The sequence below is a fragment of the Perognathus longimembris genome, chromosome 16 (genome assembly GCF_023159225.1).
Source record: "Perognathus longimembris pacificus isolate PPM17 chromosome 16, ASM2315922v1, whole genome shotgun sequence".
Taxonomy (NCBI): domain Eukaryota; kingdom Metazoa; phylum Chordata; class Mammalia; order Rodentia; family Heteromyidae; genus Perognathus; species Perognathus longimembris.
In genome coordinates this window covers 26,880,233-26,902,663 of record NC_063176.1, presented here as the reverse complement: position 1 = coordinate 26,902,663, position 22,431 = coordinate 26,880,233, and the positions used below count along the sequence as shown (strand labels likewise).

General features: G+C 39.8%; 1 protein-coding gene across 1 annotated transcript in view; it reads left to right on the top strand.

Annotated features, from left to right (window-relative positions):
* The window catches only part of Scfd2 (sec1 family domain containing 2), a 304,249-nt gene that overhangs the window by 89,211 nt on the left and 192,607 nt on the right, over window positions 1-22,431 (top strand). Inside the window, exon 5 of the mRNA XM_048364323.1 lies at window positions 11,173-11,422. Coding sequence (XP_048220280.1) covers window positions 11,173-11,422 — 250 coding nt within the window. The remainder of the gene's footprint in view (window positions 1-11,172; window positions 11,423-22,431) is intronic.

Genomic DNA, 22,431 nt, shown 5'->3' with positions numbered 1-22,431 from the left:
TTGGATGTCTATGATTATTCTGTTTTGTTTTGATATAATTTCTCAAATTACAAGGAATGACTTTTTTTTTTTTTTTTTTTGGCCAGTCCTGGGCCTTGGACTCAGGGCCTGAGCACCATCCCTGGCTTCTTCCTGCTCAAGGCTAGCACTCTGCCACCTGAGCCACAGTGCCCCTTCTGGCCATTTTCCATATATGTGGTGCTGGGGAATTGAACTGAGAGCTTCATGTATACCAGGCAAACACTCTTGCCACTAGGCCACATTCCCAGCCCAGGAATGGCTTCTTAAAGGTAGATGGCAATGTGGACTTGGAAACCCTATCAGTGAGATTTCAGACACTTTTATTTATTTATTTATTTATTTATGGTCAGTCCTAGGCCGTGAACTCAGGGCCTGAGCACTGTCCCTGGCTTCTTTTTTGCTCAAGGCTAGCACTCTGCCACTTGAGCCACAGCGCCACTTCTGGCCATTTTCTGTATATGTGGTGCTGAGGAATCAAACCCAGGGCCTCATGTATACGAGGCAAGCACTCTTGCCACTAGGCCATATTCCCAGCCCCTAGACACTTTTATTTTAAATATGCTGGTCTGTTTTTATTTTGGATGGATTTTTTTTGCCTATGCCTGATCACATAATATCTATTTAGAAAGCACTGGTTCACTGAATTGTACAGATCTTTCATTTTATTATGCAGTTCAAAAAATTTACATTTGAATGTCAGTGCTGGCCTCATCACAACATTCTTTAAGAATAGGGAATCTGGCAGTAACATGTGTGGACAAGTTTTCTAAAATTCCAATTTTTGCTTAATAGACAGAATATAGCCACTGATAATATATCAGTTGTTTTCTTTGAAGGCTGAAAGAACAGGGTACTTTCCAATTTTTTTTTAATCACTTTGCCTTTACCCCTCCCCCTCTTTGTTGGTACAAAAAATACCTTGAACTCAAGGGCCTGATGCTCACTGGCTTGTTTGCTCTTGGCTGGTACTCTACCATGTGAACCATGCTTCCAGCCTACTCTTTTGCTGATTAATTGGAGATGGAGTCTTTGGGACCTTTCTACTTTTTTGAACCATGATCTCTCCAGGACTCTGCTTTCTAAGGACCTAGGGTTACAACTGCGAGACATTGATACTTAGCTCCTCATGTCTTTTTTTTCAAATAGTTATACAAGGAAGTTTTAATTTTTATAAGCATATAATGTACCTCAGTCAGACTCACGACATCTATTATTCTCCTTTACAACCCTCACTGGTTCCCAAACTAATCTGAGCAAATTTCTTGGTTCCACATTCACATGTGTACTTGAAGTATTTTGACCATATGTACCCTCCCTTTATCTTTTCAGTTTGCGTTCCCCAGTCCCACTAGTACCTACCTGCCCACCTCCCCAGACAGTACCTGTTTTACTTTCCTATCATTTATTTTATTTTTTAATTTTTTTTGCCAGTCCTGGGGCTTGAACTCAGGACCTGAGCACTATCCCTGGCCTCTTTTTGCTCAAGGTTAGCCCTCTGCCAACTTGAGCCACAGCACCACTTCTGGCCTTTTCTATATATGTGGTGCTGAGGAATCAAACCTAGGGCTTCATGTATACAAGGCAAGCAGTCTTGACACTACACCATATTCCCAGCCCTCATTTATTTTTTAAAGTTCATGTTAATTGCTTGGTATGATATATTACACATTCATATACAATACCTTACTTAGATGGACTCACTCACTTTCCTCACTCCCCTAACCCACTATTATTCAGTGACTTTCAGTGAGCTTTGTTTTGCCACCTTCATTCACAGATAGAGTGTATTTTGGTATTGTTCACCCTCTAACATTCTCTTTTCCTTTCCTCATTTCTAGTCTCTTCAAACAGTCCTACAATTATAAATATGTTTACACATATGCAGTCGTGTATATGACTGTGTATATTGTTTAGGCATCCCATCAGCATATGAGAAAAAAAGTGACCTTTGTCTTTCTGAACCAGGATTTTTTTTTATCATAATCATCTCCAGTTCCATACATTTCATTTTTCTTTATTTTTTTCCTTTTTTTTTTTTTTTTTTTTTTTGGCCAGTCTTGGGGCTTGGACTCTGGGCCTGAGCACTCTCCCTGGCTTCTTTTTGCTCAAGGCTAGCACTCTGCCACTTGAGCCACAGCGCCACTTCTGGTCATTTTCTGTATATGTGGTGCTGGGGAATCGAACCCAGGGCCTCATGTATATGAGGCAGGCACTCTTGCCACTAGGCCATATCCCCAGCCCTATTTTTTCCTTTTTGATGAGTCTTTTAAAAATATTTTATAATGTTATTGTAAAGGTGATATACAGAGGGGTTACATAAGACAGGTAATGAGTACATTTCCTTTTGAACAGTGTCACCTTCTCTTCATTCTCTCCCAGTTTTTCTCCTCCAGACTTCCCTCCCCTTCAAGTTGTATAGTTCATTTCCAACACAGTGTCTAGTGGGTTTCACTGCTTAATTAGTTCACCCTTTGTCCTGCCATTTCTGTTTCCGCTTCCCCTCCCCAAATCAGATAATCTTATATACAAGACAAAGTATACAGAAATAACAGTGACAGAAGGAAATAAACCAAAGAAAGAAAGAAAGAAAGAAGGAAAGAAAGAAATAAAGGAAGAAAGAAAGAAAATCACAAACTGTACAATAAAAAAAACCCTCCTGCTTCCATTTCTTGGAGTTAATCTTGATAAGCATCATTTTATATGATCATATGCACCTAGCTATTAAGCCCTTGTGATCCTCTTTATTTTTTCTCTATGGATAAAAATATTCTATTATGTATATATACTATATTTTGGTTTTTTATATATACCACATTTTCTTCTATTCATCATCTAGCCTGTTTCCATAGCTTGGCTACTCTATAGCAATGAATATAGGTGTGTAAATATTATATCTGGTGTAGCTTAACTTACATTCTTAATTTACTTCTTTTGAGATGTGTCCATGCTTTTGTACTGTCCATGTAAGTATCCACCTAAAAAGAACAAATGTCATGGTATTATTATAAACATAAGTTTATCCTATGGAGTTCTTAAAAAGGCATGCCACTACCACATTATATAATCATTCTGGGCCTCATGAACTTTGACTCTAGAGACTAGATGAGTTTGGACTTACCCTTCCTGTCTTCCACAGAGCCCCTTCATTCATTGGCTTTTGATCTTTTCCCTCCATCTTCAAAGCCAGCAACATTGCATATCTCTGACTTGTTCTCATCACATTTCTCCTTGACCATAGCTGGAAAAGGTCCTTTACTTTTGAGACTCATGGGATTAGTTTCAGGCCCACTCAGATATGCAGGATTATCTCTTTTCAATATCTGTAGCCTTCTCTCACATGTAGAGTAGCAGACTCATAGATTCTAGGGTCTAGCGTGTGGGCTTCTTTGGGGAGCCAGCTTTCTACTACATTATTAGTAAGTGTGCATTAAATGTTTGTTGAAGGAAAGATACTATCCACTGCTCATTTCTTAGAGTTTTGCTGTCCCTGATATAAGGTGCTAACTGCTTAAAACTCAGTTGTGTTGTGCCTCTTCCAAGAGTTGAGTGTTTTTCCAAAGCAAAGGCATACCTCGGTTAAAGAACATTTTTAGAGCAGTGTTACAGCCATTTATTAGTCCCATCACTCACCTGTGAGCCCTCTAAATCTCTGTTCTACTGTGACAGACATATCCAGAATTTAGCACAGTGTCTGGTACAATAATATTTGCACAGAGAGACTGTGTTTATTTGTTAATTCATGAATGTATCAATGAATTATCCAAAAACTCACCAACTTACTCTTTGCATTTTGCCTGAGTATATACATTGAAACTTATTTCCAAGGACACAAAGTGCCTTTAATTATGGGAGTTTAAAGTCTTAGGATAAATGATGGTAAGGGATGTTTTAGGCAGATGGCTCTTATGTACTTTTTCTCAGACTCCCACTGGCAACTTCTCCTGAGTCTGCCCACACTGTGGCTAGGAGAAGCTGCTAAGACATGTTTCCCATATTGGCTTGAAGTAGCCTGGAGTTGAGTGCCCACTGACTCTCCCCCTCAGAAGAGCAGGTGTTGGTAGCCCTGCCTTGCCCTGAAGCATATGGAATATGTGCCTCATGCCAGAATAGACAATGATTCTTGACTTTACAGAGGCACAGAGGCATGGTAATTCATCTGAAAGGTCAGCTTTTCTAAAGGCAACATGCATTTTACAGATAGTCTTTGTATGGAGTTACTGGGGACTGATTCAAGAATAACAGGAGCCCAGACTGCAGATAAACACAAGTTTTTGTCACTCTAGACACAGCTCCAGTCCTCTACCTCCTACTAGTAGGCCCATTTATATAAAAGTGACTGAGGAACTTGATCCCAGGTACTTTACAAAGAAGGCTCTCCCCCACCCCCCTTTCTGCTTTGCTTGTGGTTTCTGTTCATGTCCTTTTTCAATGGCAGCATTTAGTAATGTTTTTATTTCCTCTGACCTTTTTCTGACTGCTGCAATGAAGTTCTAGCATGTGGTTTCAAACTCAGCATTTGTTGACTTCCCTCCCCTCCTTTGAGCTTAGCAGCTTCTGCTTCCTAGAAGATAGCCTTACCAATCATTTTAACCATGTCTACCAGCTAAGAAAGGAGCTCATAGGGCATTGGGTGGTAGTTAAGTTGCTCTGTGCCAGGTTCTGTGCTGTTGGTACAACATATTTCTGTTATTAAATTCTTGGAACAACCTGAGAGTGTAGAAGCTATTCCTGTATATTCCTAAACAAATGATTTTGCCTTTTGAAACTTTTCGGTCTAGAGAAGTCTTTGATCCTTTTTTTTAGAATTTGTTTTTTGGTAGTACCATGGTTTGCATTCAGGGCCTCCACTGCAATCCTATCGATCTCTGTTTGTCTAGTATTGGAATTACAGGTGTAAGCTATCAAGTCCAGCCATAATGAGTATCTGGTCTTTTCCTTTCTTTTTTCTGGAGGTTCCACTCTAAGAATGGAGAAGATCAGAAAATAGATAAGTAATGAGGTGGCATAATGCTCTTACAGTCATCAAAAAGGAAGTCTAGTTCACCATTTAGGTCAAGATAGCATAAGATCCTCTCTGCTGCCTCCTGCCCAGATGACCACCTTTTGCCTTTGTCAGTGATGGGAAATTCTCTACTTCCTGGCTCAGTCCTTTATCCTAGCTGATGACTCTAGGAATGAGAAGTTCTTTCTCACACTCAGCTGAAATGATCTTTCCTGAATTTTCATAGTCTGACAAAAAGGAATCAAAGTACCTAGATTTGAATCTTATTAGCCTGTCTTCCTTTTTCAAAAAAAAAACCCCAAAAAACTCTTTTGTGGGCTGGGAATGTGGCTTAGCAGTAGAGTGATTGCCTAGCATACACAAAGCCCTAGGTTTGATTCCTCAGCACCATATAAACAGAAAAAGCCAGAAGTGGCATTGTGGCTCAAGTGGTAGAGTGCTAGCCTCAAGTAAAAAGAAACTAGGGACAGTGCTCAGGCGACGAGTTCAAGCCCCAGGACTGGCAAAAAAAAATTCTACTGTAAAGATAATGTACAGAGGGGTTACAGTTACATAAGACAGGTAATGAGTATATTTCCTTTTGAACAGTGGCACCCCCTCCCTCATTCTCTCCCAGTTTTTCCCCTCCAGACTCCCCTCCCCATAAATCGTATAGTTCATTTATTTTTCTTTTTTTCATTTCTTTATTGTGAAAATGATGTACAGAGGGGTTGCAGTTTCATATGTAAGGCAGTGAGTACATTTCTTATCAAACTTGTTACCTCCTCCCTCATTTTTCCTCTGCCTCCCCCTCCCTTTCCCCCCGCCATGAGTTGCACAGTTGGTTTACACCATATAGGTTTGTAAGTATTGCTGTTGCATTGGTTTGTCTTTTTATCCTTTGTCTCTCGATTCCCTTTCCCTTCCCTAGTTCCAATATACATATATTATAGTACCCAAGATACTAAAATCAGATACAGTGATATCAAGGGTAAGACCATGGGAAGGGAATAGTTCATTTCAAACATAGTGTCTACTGGATTTCTCTCCTGAACTAGTTTACCCTCTGTCCCACCATTTCTGTGCTTCCCCTTTCCCTCCTCAAATTAGATAAACTTATATACAAGACAAAAGGTACAGAAATAGAAAAAAATAGTGACAAAGGGAATAAACCAAAGGAAAAAATAAAAATAACTGCAAACAATACAATAAAAAACTTTTTCTATTTGGTCAGTCATGTGGCTTGAAATCAGGGCCTGGGTGCTGTCCCTGAACTTTTTCACTCAAGGCTAGCCATTTACCACTTTGAGCTGCAGTGCCACTTTTGGTTTTCTGGTGGTTAATTGGAGATACAAGTCTCACAGACTTTCCTGCCTGGGCTGGCTTTGAACCGTGATCCTCAAATCTCAGCCTTCTGAGTAGCTAGGATTACAGGCATGAGCCACCAGCACCCAGTTAATAAAAAGCCTCTTGTTTCCATTTCTTGAAGTTTATTTATTTATTATTTATTTATTTATTTTTTTTTTTGGCCAGTCCTGGGCCTTGGACTCAGGGCCTGAGCACTGTCCCTGGCTTCTTCCCGCTCAAGGCTAGCACTCTGCCACTTGAGCCACAGCGCCGCTTCTGGCCGTTTTCTGTATATGTGGTGCTGGGGAATCGAACCTAGGGCCTCGTGTATCCGAGGCAGGCACTCTTGCCACTAGGCTATATCCCCAGCCCTTGAAGTTTATTTTGATAAGCAGCATTTTAAATGGTCATACGCACATAGCTACTGAGGCCATGTGACCTTTTCCTAAGAATATCTTCCTTTGTTCTCACTGTGTGAATGTTTATAGAGTGCTGGTTAATTAATCATGTCCAAGTGTTATTATTTGCCTTTACTATCTCTTGGATTTACTTGCAGATCTATAGACATATTTCAGTTATTACAAATGAGGAAAGCCATTGCGTCTGGCTTAGAGCTTTCCCTATGATCCAGCAGTCCCACTCTTGGGCACTTAGCCAAATGACCACAAACCAGCCTGCATTAAAGCCACCATCACAACCATGTTCATTGTAGCATTGTTTACCATAGCTAAGATATGGAATCAACCTAGATGCCCCCAAGTAGATGAATGGATCAAGAAAATGTGGTATATATATACAATGGACTTCTATGCTTCCACCAGAAAGAATGGCATTGCCCCATTCATAAGGAAATGGAAAGACTTGGAAAAATTATATTAAATTAAGTATGCTTTTGCTTTTTCTAATAAGCAATTTTTTGAGAATAGTTTTAAATTTATAGAAAAAAATTTAAGATAGTACAGAGAGCTTCTGGGTATATGATAGTAAATTTGTTGAAATAAAAAAATCAATATATATACATTGATACCAACCATAAGCAGCAGACTTTTAGTATATTTCATTAGTTTTTCCTGAGTCCTTTCTCTGACCTAGCGTCCAATCCAGGATGACATATTTAGTGGTTCTCTTTTCTTTCTTTACATAGTATATGACAAATTTTCAGACTTTGCTTGTTTTCATGACCCTGATTATTTGGGGGAATACTAGTTGAGCATTTCATAAAATGGCCCTTAAATGGATTTGTCTGATTTTTTTTTTTTTTTTGGCCAGTCCTGGGTCTTGGACTCAGGGCCTGAGCACCCTCCCTGGCTTCTTCCCGCTCAAGGCTAGCACTCTGCCACCTGAGCCACAGTGTCGCTTCTGGCCGTTTTCCATATATGTGGTGCTGGGGAATCGAACCAAGAGCTTCATGTGTAGGAGGCAAGCGCTCTTGCCACTAGGCCATGTTCCCAGCCTCCTGATTATTATTTTTTTTTATGGTTATACTTGGATCAGGAGTTTGGAGAAAAAGTACTTCAGAAATGAAGTGCCATTCTTAGAGAGATCAGTGTGATTTATGATTAATGATTGTCAACCTTGATCTCCAAGCTAAGGAAAGGTCATTGAAGTTACTCTACTTTATTTGCTCTGCTTTTTAGGATCAAATCTTTATATGAGGCCATAAGGCCGGGGCAGGGGAGAATTTAGCTTCACCTTCTGAAACTATAAGAATGCTCTTTCTCTCTCTCTATCTCTATCTCTCTCTCTCTTTCTCTATCTCTCTCTATATGTATGTAAATTCTACTGTGAAGATTTATCTCTTCTATATTTATGCCAATTCAATCATCAATATGGACTGAGTTCTAAGCAAGTATTCCTATGTATATTTTGTTCAGTTTTTCCCAGCTTTGGTCACTGAGAAGTCTTTTGGTTGGCTTCTCCATCTCTGACATATCCCTTTTCTTTAACTTATTGAGCATTTTCTCACTTTCTGACATTACAAGATCTTCCAGGCTCATCTTGCATTGCCCTTGACTTTGGGGGAACTGTGGCTCCTTTTATTGAAGAGTGTTAGAAACTATGGTCTAGCTACTGGTATGTGCTCATTGCTATTGAGGTGTTATTACTTTTAGATAATCTCAGAGGACGAAGTTAAGAAATGCATGTATACATTCCAACCCATGTGACACATGTTCCTACAATTTCTGGAAAGACTGTCTCTGTCTACAGAAATGGTTTTCATTTTTGAGCATTTATATTTTTGCTGAGTAGCCAACAGTAAACTTGGGAATTGCTGCCTTCTCCTACCAGGGATAAAATTAAACACTAAAAAGGGGTGAGGGGGAGTGGACATGAAAATGGAGACCTTAACATAATGTGGCTTATTGCTTTATCATCCTGTAGTCGGGTTGTGCTATTTTGGAGATAAAGATGTCCCCAGAGGTTGAGAAATTAGTGGCGTAGTCAGGTTTGGAATGTGGCTTTGTGAAACAGAATCTCTTCATTCTCACTGTATTTCTTTCCTTTTAATAACCAGTCAATATTGATGCATGTGTACAAAAGTTAGTCATTGATAGCATACATTAAGCAGATTTCAAAAGTAATTTTAGAAATTGTTGTATACAACAGAAGTCTGCTAGAGTGTCATGAATGAGGGATTTTGTTCTTTAGCATAAATTATACAACAGCGACTTGAAAATGAAACCCTGAATCCTGTTAGTGAGTCTTTACAAATGATTATGGTAACTACCCTGCCCAGGATTTCTTCTCATCACTATCTCTTATGAACACTCTACTCTGGGGAGAGAAGCATGGAACTCCTTCAGGAGAGATGCTTTATCCATCTGCCTTCCTTTCAGAAATGGTATGTAAAGTAAGGGAGGAGTCTGTTTCTTGTCATCCAAGGAGCTGGAGACGGGTAAAAAACCCAAATCCAAGCTGCAGCCTCCATGGCCCTCTCTTAACAGGCCAACCACATGACGCCTGTCTTCTAAATTATTTCTGGCAGCTTTTAAGCACAGAAAAAACCCTTTTCGGTTTTCCCTCTGAGCTGAAGGACAGTCCTAGGATGCCTTCCCATCTTTCGGCCCCTGTACCTTTGAGAAGGATGTCTGTTTATACTTGGTAAATCATGTCTTGTCACCATGTGCCAGAAACCTCTGCCCTTTTCCATTTTTACCTTTTCTGTCCAAAGACTTATTAGCATTTTAGTTTTGCGTAAGATATTATGAACATGCAAGATTGTAGGAGAAATAAATGATAACAGCTGTGTTTTGTGTACAAAATGTAATTGTGGACCTTACCGTTGACATGACCTATCCATATTTGCTCAAGTGCAGAAATAGCTAGAAAAGCTCATTTGAGTTGATCATCCCAGGATGGAACAACATTCAGCTGTTTTCTGTTTACTTAATCTTTAGGAGAGCTCCTACAGGATTTTTTCGATCTCAATATTCCTAACATACTTGTCCTCTGTAAAATAGCACATTTCTACTCATACCAACACACAGTTCTTGAGATCCTGTCTTCCTTTCCTGCTTTATTTTTCCCTACAACACTTACCACTGTTTATCGTGCCACATATTCTACTTCTTTAGATTTTAATTATATGTTTCCCCCACTGGAATGTAAACCTCTGAGAGCAGGAAATTTATTTTGCTCCCTGCTGTGTCCCTAGACCAAGAATAGTAGAACACAGAAGGTGCTCAGGGAATACTTCTGAATGAATAATATAACTTGCAAGTTGTGATGATTTGAATATTAAGGACAAAGAGTATTTTACTTTATAGGCCTGTTTTGTAAGTGAAATTAAACCTCATTTCAAATGAGGACTTACCTATTCACCAAAAAATAAAAATAAAAAAGATCTCAAGATTTATGTTAGAACTGAATAAACTTCCTCAGAAGTTATACAGTTACTTCAGTTATTCAGTGCTACTATCATATGTAAAGGGTTTTGAAATTCTCTGCTACGTATCACTCAACAAGTTGGTTTAAGAACTGAAAGCAATTCTTAAAAATTGTAAAATTTAAGATCATTTACCTTTAGATTTACCCAAAGAAGTCTTGAGCCCATTTTGCAAAATTACCCAATTTGATCTTTCAGTCCTTTGGTATTAACCATATTTAGTAGCAAATGCCATTTGGGGCTCTAAAATATTCTGACTAGTATTTGTCAGTATAGAGAATATTGAAAAGAAAATGCTGTAGATATATGCATTCTCTTGTGTTGGATATATAGAGTGTTGCTGAATTTTAATCAGAGGTCAATTCTAGAGCTATGTGCCCATAGCTCTTGCTTGTAGCCCTAGCTATTCAGGAGGCTGATATCTGAGGATATGTGTTCACTCTTCAAAAATTAAAAAAAACACACATCAAAAACAATGTAAAACCAAACAAATAATGATGAAGGCATGGCTCAGTGATAGGATATCTACCTAGCAAGCTAGGAGGAGGCCCTGAGTTCAAACACTTGTACTGACCCTACTCCTTCCTGTCAGAGAGAGAGAGAGAGAGAGAGAGAGAGAGAGAGAGAGAGAGAGAGAGAGAGAGAGAGAGAGAGAGAGAGAAGAAAGAGAAGAAAATGCTGTCAAATCTGAGGTGAATCCTTTGAGAGTGTCAGCTTTCATTTGGATATATACATTTTCTGGGTTTTATTACAAAACAAAAACTACAATGCCAAACATCTTGCAGTATTTTCTCCAAGACAAATAAACAGAAATTAAAGGTGATGTGGTCAGTGAACATCATAGGCTTATTTCCAGGCTATCTTTGGGCTGTTATGATATGTAAGTTATGTCTTTCATACAATTAATGTATTATTGCATTATTGCTTTCTATTTCAGAGCATTGGGGAGTCAACTATGGCTGTTTTATTAAATCAATTACTGCCTATGATTAAACCTTCAACCCAGAGGACCAGTGATGACTACAGCCCTGAAGAGCTGTTAATCCTCCTCATCTACATTTATTCTGTCATCGGAGAGTTCACAGTAGATAAAGACCTGGAGGAAGCAGAAGAAAAAGTAAAGAAAGCATTGGCTCAGGCCTTCTGTGAGGAGTCTCAGTTGTCCCCTTTGCTGCAAAAAATCATAGGTGAGTGGAAACCCTTACAGGACATAAGTATTACTGATACAGAAAACAAATTTAAAAGTAAAGGCTGTTTTGGGAAGAGGATGTGAGCTGCTCTAGTAGAGTTGTTTGGAATCTTGAGAAGTGGGAGGGAAGCGTAATGAATGGTAGCCACCTTCAAAGTCAGGTTTTCTTTTCCATAGTTGTAGAATGGCCTTCTGGCAAAGTGCTGGTTAGAATTTATGTTCCTTAGAGTGAAATCCTTGTTAAAATGTCAAAATACTCACAGATATAATAATATACTTAATGAGAAAATGAAATTTAGTGCATCATATAACAAGGTTTCCATTGACATATTCTCTTTGAAAGATTGAATTCTCCCTTCCAAGTTGTAAACTGTTTTTTTAAGATTTTATACAGCCAATGTCGGAGGAATTAAAATTGCCATGTTTGGAGTAGTTTCATAATCTTGACTTTTCATACTTTGTTTGAATTTCAATTAATTGGTATTATCCAGAATAATACCTAACCCAATAAAGTAGACTATGCTAAGTTGGGGAAAATGTATACTTAAGTATCATAAAATCTGTTTTCATTTTTGGTGGTACAACTCATAAAAACATGTGCTTGTGGTATGTTGTATCAAATTTAATATTGGTATTTATGTTTTATGGAAGCAAATTCCCATTGGTATAGATTGAGTCTTGTCTGTTTCAGAGTAAGAAATTATTAAAATATATATAAAAAATAAATACTTTAAAGACATACCAAATTTCCACCCATCCATCCACTCATCCATTCATTCTAGTGTTTGCATGTTTGGTATGCATGTTTAGGTATAAAGAGACACTCAGAAAGGCTCAACCAAGACATTATATACACATACACATACACATACATATATACTTGTGCACATACACATGCATACACAGATATCCCCAATATATCTACATATATCTATACATCTATACATAGATATATCTACATATATCATCTTGTCCCCTATTGGGCCTCATGGGGAGAGGTGATATCTAGACTTTTCTGAAGCTATAGACCCTACCTAGAATCCTGTGCATGGGTACTTTTTTGTGTGTCCACTGCTGACCTTTTTGTGGTTAGTTATGGAAAGTGAAACCCTGTTGAGATGCAAACTTTCTGAAACATCTGCTGAAATGAAATGTTTCTTACTTAGTACAGAACCTGTTTGTCAGCTGAAAATCTACTTAAGCAATATTTGTGGGCTTTGTTCCCATTTCATTAAGTACAACACTAGATGTGATTGTGTGTGTTTGTTTTGCTCTATGTGATTATTGACTTAGAAAAGTTTAATATGGTTTATATAATACCTAGAACAAGGCTTTGATTTAAAGTAAATTTGAATGCTAGGAGAATTTAATTGGAAGTTATTTCTTAAGTGTGTAATTTCAGAGATGGACAAGCATAATATGTATATTTTAACAGATTATTTGGATAGGTTTTTTTTATAGTATTTGTTTCTGTGTTATTTTTGGAACTAAAGTCATGCTGTGAGAATATTCATTTAGTGTTTGCTCAAGGTATTAATTTAACCAGCCATTCCTTTTTTATTAGCTTTATAATTATGGTTGCTCAGGATATTGCTTTTTTCCTTTTAAAATACTTTATGAATTCATCTGCATATTAGGAAAAATGTTAAGATTACAAGATGAAGATGAAAAAGTAAGATTTGTAGAATATTTTTAAATTTAAAATACGTTATATTATTAAGTTTTCTTGCCTAGATTAACTTTAGATGTACAGTTTAAACGGACTGGAGAACATGTTACTTTTGCATACATGTACTAGCCAGTGGCGCGAGTGCATGTGCGCGTACACACAGACAAACACACACACACACACACACACACACACACACACACACACATCTAATTCCAAGAGAACTTTATTCCTGGAGACAGACTTGTACTAAGCCAATATAATATAGCCTTTCTTAAGTGTGTTGAGAATTCTAATGACCTGGAAAGAAGTGCTTATACTTAAAGTTAGCTGCCTACAAGAATGTTTAATCTACAATTTGGTATCAGAAGTACTGACAGAATAGCAGGTGGTGGTGACAAAGTTTTGTGAAATAAGGATAATGCAGCTTGTCATGCAAGAATTGATTATCTTCCAAATGTGCTTTCTGTTCTAGAACTAGGCTAACCTGGCTTCTACAGTGAACTTGCCAGAAGTGTGGCCCTATGTTACTCCAGGGTTTGGTCTGGCTTTCTTGTTAATAACAAAATTTATTTCACATCTGGTGCATGTTTTGAAGTAGATGAAAATTTTGTTGAGAAGGATATTGAAAATACATAATCAATATGAGAATTCTACTTTTCATGTGGCAGTTTTACTATTGTAACTGTTAGTAGGATCAAGAAAGCCTTGGGCTGGAATGTGGCTTAGTGGTGTAGTGTTTGCCTAGCATGAATGAAGCTCTAGGTTCCATTCCTCAGTACTACATAAGAAAAACAAAAGCTGGAAGTGGCGCTGTGGCTCAAGTGATAGAGCACTAGCCTTGAGCAAAACAATCTAAGGGATAGTACCCAGGCCCTGAGTTCAAGCCCCAGAATTAGCCAAAAAAAAAAAAAAAAAAAGAAGAAGAAGAAGGAGGAGGAGAAGAGAAAGAGGAGGAGAAGAGAAGGAGAAAGGAGGGGGAAAGGAGGGGGAAACAGGGGGCAGGCAGGAGGAGGAAGAGGAGGAGGAGGAGGAGGAGGAGGAGGGGAGGAGGAGGAGGAGGAGGAGGAGGGCAAAATGCAAGGCAAAAGGCAAGGCAAGGCAAGGCAAGGCAAAAGGCAAGGCAAATGGCAAGGCAAGGCAAGGCAAGGCAAAAGGCAAAAGGCAAGGCAAGGCAAAAGGGAAGGCAAGGCAAAAGGCAGGGCAAAAGGCAAGGCAAGGCAAGGCAAGGTAAAAGGCCAGGAAAAGGCAAGGCAAGGCAAGACAAAAGGCAACGCAAGACAAGGCAAAAGGCAAGGCAAGGCAACGGGCAAGGCAAGGCAAAAGGCAAGGCAAGGTGCAAGGCAAGGCAAAAGGCAAGGCAAGGCAAAGGCAAGGCAAAGGCAAGGCAAGGCAAAAGGCAAGGCAAAAGGCAAGGCAAGGCTAAAGGCAAGGCAAGGCAAAAAGCAAGGTAAAAGGAAAGGCAAAAGACAAGGCAAATGGCAAGCCAGGAAAAGGCAAGGCAAGGCAAGACAAGGCAACTAAAAGGCAAGGCAAGGCAAAAGGCAAGGCATGGTAAAAGGCTAGGAAAATGGCAAGGCAAGGCAAGGCAAAAGGCAAGGCAAGGCATAAGGCAAGACAAAAGGCAAGGCAAAGCAAGGTAAAAGGCAAGGCAAGGAAGGCAAGGCAAGGCAAGGGAAGGCAAAAGGCAAGGTAAAGGCAAGGAAAGGGAAGGCAAAAGTCAAGGCAAGGCATAAGGCAAGGGAAGGCAAGGCAAGGCAAGGCAAGGCAAAAGGCACGACAAGGCAGGCAAGGCAGGCAAAAGGCAAGGCAAAAGGCAAGGCAAAAGGCAAGGCAAAAGAAAGGCAATCCAAAATGCAAGTCAAGGCAAAAGGCAAGGCAAGGCAAAAGGCAAGGCAAGGCAAGGCAAGACAAAAGGCAAGGAAAAAGACAATGCAAAAGGCAAGGCAAGAGGCAAGGCAAAAGACAAGAGAAGGCAAGGCAAGGCAAGGCAAGGCAAAAGGCAAGGCCAAGGCAAAAGGCAGGGCAAGGCAAGGCAAAAGGCAAGGCAAAGGTAAGGCAAGGCAAAAGGTAAGGCAAGGCAAAAGGCAAGGCAAAAGGCAAGGCAAAAGGCAAGGTAGGCAAAAGGCAAGGCAAGGCAAGGCAAGGCAAGTCAAAAGGCAAGGTAAGGCAAGACAAGGCAACTAAAAGGCAAGGCAAGGCAAAAGGCAAGGCAAGGTAAAAGGCCAGGCAAAAGGCAAGGCAAGGCAAGGCAAAAGACAAGGCAAAAGGCAGGGCAAGGCAAGGCAAAAGGCAAGGCAAGGCAATGCAAAAGGCAAGGCAAGGCAAAAGAAAGGCAATCCAAAAGGCAAGGCAAGGCAAAAGGCAAGGCAAGGCAAAAGGCAAGGCAATGCAAAAGGCAAGACAAGGCAAGGCATGGCAAGACCAAAGGCAAGGGAAAAGACAAGGCAAAAGGCAACGCAAGGCAAGAGGCAAGGCAAAAGGCAAGGGAAGGTAAGGAAAGGCAACGCAAGGCAAAAGGCAGGGCAAGGCAAGGCAAAAGGCAAGGCAAAAGGCAGGGCAAGAGAAAAGGCAAGGCAAGGCAAGGCAAAGGCAAGGGAAGACAAATGGCAAGGCAAGGCCAGGCAAGGCAAAAGGCAAGGCAAGGAAGTCAAGGGAAGGCAAGGGACGGCAAGGCAAAAGGCAAGGCAAGGCAAGGCAAAAAGCAAGGGAAAAGGCAGGGCAAAAGACAAGGCAAGCAAAAGGCAAGGCAAGCAAGGCAGGGTAAGGCAAGACAAGGCAACTAAAAGGCAAGACCAGGCAAAAGGCAAGGCAAGGCAAAAGGCAAGGCAAGGCAAGGCAAAAGGCAAGGCAATGGAAGGTAAGGCAAGGCAAAGCAAGGCAAGGCAAAAGGCAAGGCTAGGTAAAAGGCAAGGCAAAAGGTAAGGAAGGCAAGGCACGGCAAAAGGCAAGGCAAGGCAAATGGTAAGGCAAGGGAAGGCAAAAGGGAAGGCAAGGCCAGTCAAGGCAAAAGGCAAGGCCAGTCAAGGCAAAAGGCAAGGCAAGGCAAGGCAAAAGGCAAGGCAAGGCAAGGCAAAAGGCAAGGCAAGGCAAGGCAAGACAAAAGGCAAGGCAAAAGACAAGGCAAAAGGCAAGACAAGGCAAGAGGCAAGGGACGGCAAGGGAAGGCAAAAGCCAAGGGAAGGCAAAAGGCAAGGCAAGGCAAAAGGCATTTCAAGGCAAGGCAAAAAGCAAGGCAAGGCAAGGCAAGTCAAGGCAGGCATGGCAAAAGGCAAGGTAAGGCAAAAGCAAGGCAAGGCAAAAGGCAAGGCAAAAGGCAAGGCTAGGCAAAAAGCAAGGTAATAGGCAAGGCAAAAGGCAAGGCAAGACAAGGCAACTAAAAGACAAGGCAAGGCAAAAGGCAAGGGAAGGCAAGGCAAGGTAAGGCAAGGCAAAGGCAAGGCAATGCAAGGCAAAAGGCAAGGCAAAAGGCTAGGCAAGGCAAAAGGCAAGGCAAGGCAAATGGCAAGGCAGACAAGGCAAAAGGCAAGGGAAGGCATAAGGTAAGGCAAGGCAAGGCAAAAGGCAAGGCAAGCAAAAGGCAAGGCAAGGCAAAAGGTCAGGCAAGACAACAGGCAAGGCAAGGCAAAAGGCAAGTCAAGGTGCAAGGCAAGGCAAAAGGCAAGGCAATGCAATGCATGGCAAGGCAAGGCAAAAGGCAAGGCAAAGCATAAAGCATGGCAAGGCAAGGCAAAAGTCAAGTCAAGTCAAAAGGCAAGGCAAGGCAAGGTAAGTCAAATCGCAAGGCAAGGTAAGTCAAATCGCCAGGCAAGGCAAGGCAAAAGGCAAGGCAAGGCAAGGCAAGGCAAGGCAAGGCAAAAGGAAAGGCAAAAGGCAAGGCACCCTGGCTGGGTGTCAGTGGCTCATGCCTGTAATCCTAACTACTCAGATCATAAGGACCATGGTTTGAAGCTAGCCCTGGTAAGAAAGTCTGTGAAACTCCAGTTAACCACCAAAAAGCAGAAGTGGAGCAGTGGCTCAAGTGGTAGAGTGCTAGCTTGCCAATAGCTAGCCCAGAGATAGCACTTAGGCCCTGAGTTCAAGCCCCAGTACTGGCAACATCAATAGCAACAACAACAAAGCAACTCTTTTTCTCACCTAAGACTTCAGCATTCTGTTAACTCTCAACTGCTAAGTGGTAGGACTACAGGCAGGACTAGAACCCAGGAAAACTGGATGGTGAGCCCAGGTCTTTAAACATGGGATTTTCCACCTACCACAAGCCCATGTAATGACTACATTACTCATGGGCTACTTTACACCATGCCCTCATGTTTCTTAATACCTGAACAGAGAACTGGTATTCCACTTAATACTTTACTTATTGCCTGTGTTTTTTTTTTAATCTGTCTATACTAGCTACTTAGAGATGTTTTCCATATCTTCCTATTTTCATTTATGTATCATATCCTCTTTGTTTCTGTTATAAAGAAATTAAGATATTATTTCTAGTTCCTGAATTCTACTAGCTGTCTAGCTTTTTAAAAGAAGTAATAAAAACATAATTTCTTCTTTAAAAATATCTCTTGATACTAATTGTTCATGTTTAAAATTCATATTTTCTTTTATCTATTCATTGTATTTCATTTTTGACAGTTTCTTTCAAGTCCCTCTAGTCTTTCTTTGTATGAAAAAGACAATAAGAAACAGTGATTGGCCAAACCAAACAAAATCTTAAGCATATCTGTCAATGGAAGCATACTATTTTTTTTTAATCTGCTTTGTTTTTAGTAGATACTTCTGGGGCAATTCCTGGAGTGGTGAGTCAAACCTCTTTCTACTCACACAGAATAGCAAAGCTTGGCTCTCAAAGTATTAGGAGTAGTGGCAGTAAAAAGAAAACTAGTCAGAATGCCATATGCTAATTAGTATTTTGCTTCCTTGGTCCTGCTAGGTTCAAAGAGAGTATCAGTTTCTGTATACATTAGTGTTTGCATGGCAGTCACAAGAGGAAAAAAGCAACACCATTTGAACTTCCTCCAGAGAATGAAATCAAATGCAAGTTTTAAAGGTCTGTGTATGCTTAGAATGCCATCATAGAGAGAAGTGTATCAGAAAAGTGTATCAGAAGACAGGGGTTGGTCATAGAAATCCTTGATTTAAAAAGTTCGGCTCTGCTGTTTCCTAACAATGTGTGTGTCAGTAGGAAAGTCACTCATTCTTGACCACTCATCTTGGACATAACTGCTTTATTGATTACTGGTCATTTTGCTGAGAATAAAATGATGATATGTATGTGAACTATGTTTAGATCTATATGGGATTGTAAAAAGGTCATGACTATTTTAATAGCACCTTGCTGTCACATAGGTCTGTGATCCTCCATCTTTTTCCTGTGGTGTCCACAGATAATGAGAATAGTTTGCCCAGAATAGCTTGCCCTGAATATGTCCAAGGATACCTACCCTGGGGTCTCAAGCCACTGAAGGCTCTAACTAATTGACCTGTGGGTTTAGGTGAAGCATCAGTTTGGCATACTGAAGCCTGTTAGGAGCAAGCCAGTACTCCAAGGGAGGTTGACCAGAAAGTTCTGAATCAGGAAGCAAAACCAAACTTGAGTCTTGTTGTTTTCCAGTCAACCTTGTCTTTGAAAATAATAATTCTTAGTGCATGTTAATTATACAAATTACATAAATTGCTTCATTATGACATTTCCCATGTGCATATATCATGCTTTGATTATGTTTTTCTACCTCCCCTTTACTCCCCCCCCCAACTCCTTACAATATTTGTCATTCCATGTGTGGCTTATTTCACTAAACATACATTCTTCATTTTCATCTACTTTCCTGTGAGTGACTCGATTGATTTTTTTTTTTTTTTTGGCCAGTCCTGGGCCTTGGACTCAGGGCCTGAGCACTGTCCCTGGCTTCCTTTTGCTCAAGGCTAGCACTCTGCCACTTGAGCCACAGCGCCACTTCTGGCCGTTTTCTGTATATGTGGTGCTGGGGAATCGAACCCAGGGCCTCATGTATACGAGGCAAGCTCTCTTGCCACTAGGCTATATCCCCAGCCTCGATTGATTTTTTTTTTTTTTTTTTTTTTTTTTTTTTGGCCAGTCCTGGGCCTTGGACTCAGGGCCTGAGCACTGTCCCTGGCTTCTTCCCGCTCAAGGCTAGCACTCTGCCACTTGAGCCACAGCGCCGCTTCTGGCCGTTTTCTGTATATGTGGTGCTGGGGAATCGAACCTAGGGCCTCGTGTATCCGAGGCAGGCACTCTTGCCACTAGGCTATCTCCCCAGCCCTCGATTGATTTTTTTGACACACAAATATTTTGGATTTTTTTTTTTTTTTTTTTTTTTTTTTGCTAATCAGTTTCTGTTCTTACTTGATAAGTCCCCTGAAGTTTTTTTTTTTTTTTTTGGCCAGTCCTGGGCCTTGGACTCAGGGCCTGAGCACTGTCCCTGGCTTCTTTTTGCTCAAGGCTAGCACTCTGCCACTTGAGCCACAGCGCCGCTTCTGGCCGTTTTCTGTATATGTGGTGCTGGGGAATCGAACCTAGAGCCTCGTGTATCCGAGGCAGGCACTCTTGCCACTAGGCTATATCCCCAGCCCCCCTGAAGTTTTTAATGCTATCTTTAAAGTCAAGGTCAATAAGGGCAGTGAGTCTTATTTAGTCAGGTTTAATGTGAAACCAGACAGAGGCATGATAGTATCACAGAAGCTGTTGTTTATAAGTATAAAGGTCTTATTTATATCCTGTAGATAATTTGGGATTATCAGTTATGGCATCATTGCTTTGAGACTGCGCTGAGATATATACAATGAAATGTGCCATAGTAGCTTGGCAAATAGGGATTTCTTTTTCTCAGCAAGAAGATTTGGAAAAAGCAGTCCTCACGTTCTTTCAGACTTCCTTCTTCAATGTCATCATAGTTATGAGAAAGACACTGTTCCTGAAGTGTAAGTCCAGACCTCAGGTGAGAAGGGAGGAAAGATGAAGGTGAAAGACATATACTAAATGAGTCTGCCCCCCTCTTTAGTAGGAAAACCATATTTTTTTTTCCAAGCCCTACCTCGAAGGAACAGTGAGGGATTAGAAGAAAAAAATGTTAGACATTAGGTTAGAAACTCATATTTCTACAACTGTCATTATAGACTTCTCTGACAGGATATTCTAGGGCAAGATAATGTCTTTTACAGCAAATACTAAAATAATAAATTACTGTGTGCTGGCAACATTGGATTTATATCATCTTTTTAATTTATCTGTATTTGTTGAGCATGTCCATTCACTCCACATCATTATAAGTTCTCAAAGGAACCGTGGGCAGACTGTTAATTTAGGCTGTTAGCACAGGACTCTGAATCCTGTTGTGTCTCTGAGCCAGGATTGTCTAGCTGGTGGGTCTTAGTAGTTGTGTGTATAGATTAGATTATATAACGTCATAGATACTTAGTCAAAATAGGAATAGTAACCAAACCCATGTGATAAAATAGTCAAAGTACACAATATAGATCCCTACACACAGTGTGTCCTTAGTATTTGCTATCTGCGTCATTGTTGTTTATATCATTGTTGTTAGTGTGTTGTTATAATAACATCATCAGGCAATGTCTCCCCTAAAAGAGCTATTTTAGAGACAAGATTAACTCAGGAAAGAAACAAAACAAAACAACAGAAGAAATACAATGCCAAATCCACATTGGAAATGTGTGCACATGAATATTACAGTGACTTGGTATTAAATTGCACTTACAAATAGTTTCCACTACTATTCTATCTGAACAAATAGAGTCTCTTATAGACAAGGATTGTGGCAATACCACATAGTGACATTATCATACTATTATTATACTGTATGGTAATAAAACTATATTTTTGAAAGCACTGTCTTTAATTAGAAGAGAATATGTAAGTATGATCTCAAATACATGTCTGTCTAACAGATATAACCCAATCACTGAGCTCAACTGAAATGTGTCTGTAATGCTAACATCTTTTTGCGATCATTTATTCACAAGTAAAATGACTTTTCAGACTTGGTTTGGATTAGAGAATACAGTTGGAAATAGTAGATTTACAGTTTTCATTGTGTTTCCATGATTTCTTTTTTTTTCTTCATCTTTTAAAAAATTTTTTATTGTCAAACTGATGTACAGAGAGGTTACAGTTTCATAGTTAGGCATTGGATACATTTCTTGTACTGTTTGTTACCTTGTCTCTCATTCCCCCCTCCCCCTCCCCTTTCCCTTTCCCCTCCCCCGCCATGAGTTGTTCAATTCATTTACACCAAACAGTTTTGCAAGTATTGCTTTTGTAGTCGTTTGTCGATTTCTTTTTCTAATAAATTGAGGAATACTTTTAGGAGATCTTGTGTCCATTTTCATATGAACCAATGCACATGAAGACATTAAGGACACAAATGTTAATTGCCTCAAATCACCAACCAATAGTCTGCTCAGCTTAGGAATGGTTAGATTTCTTTCTATTAGACCTGTGGTTCATGGAACCCCGAAGAACAAAAATTTATAGCTTAAATTAATCATCCATGAAAAAGATATGTATTTGCTTTTTTGACATATGGTGATTGAACCCAGGTCCTCATACTTGCTAAGCTGGTGCTCTACTACTTGAGTTATATCTCCAGCCCCCAAGTATTACTTTCTATATAAAACATACAAATACTATAGGTACTATTCTGATTCTAAAAGATAAATTCATTTAAAATGTTGCTGAAAAAATGTTGCTGAATTTATAGGATTTCTCTTTTGTATCTTCTAATAAGAGACACTAAAAGCTTAATTATATATGTGTCTTTATACTTATGATGTCTGAAACCATAGGCTGTAACAGGAGTCTCAAACACTAATGCTTTTAGGTATAGCAACTAATAAAAATAGGCTAGGTTTCAGAAAACAACAGTGAAAAATGCAGTGATAATGACAAACTCCATCTATAAGGAACAGTAAGAACTAGTAGAGATTGTGTCAAAATGTAGATTCTTTTTCCCCGCAGGGATCACGAATCTGACATTTCAAGATCTCAATAGAAACTGGACTTATTTTTGTTTTTTAGGTAACTTTGAAATCACTCAAATTTTAAGATTGACTTGTTTTCTAAATCACTATGTGAATCATTGAAGGATAACATTCAGTTATTCAGTTATCAGTTGTGGGCCTGTCATGTGTGAACTTTATACGAGAGCTTGGCCTCCAGGTTTTAATACAGAGGAATCGGAGAGTTTCTAACCTTATCTCTAACAACAGAACCTAGTAAAAGTCTAAAAGATGTCCAGATGGATGAAATGATGCTCTTGTGTGCTATCAGAAAGCAATGACCTCTTCTTTTGGCCTCT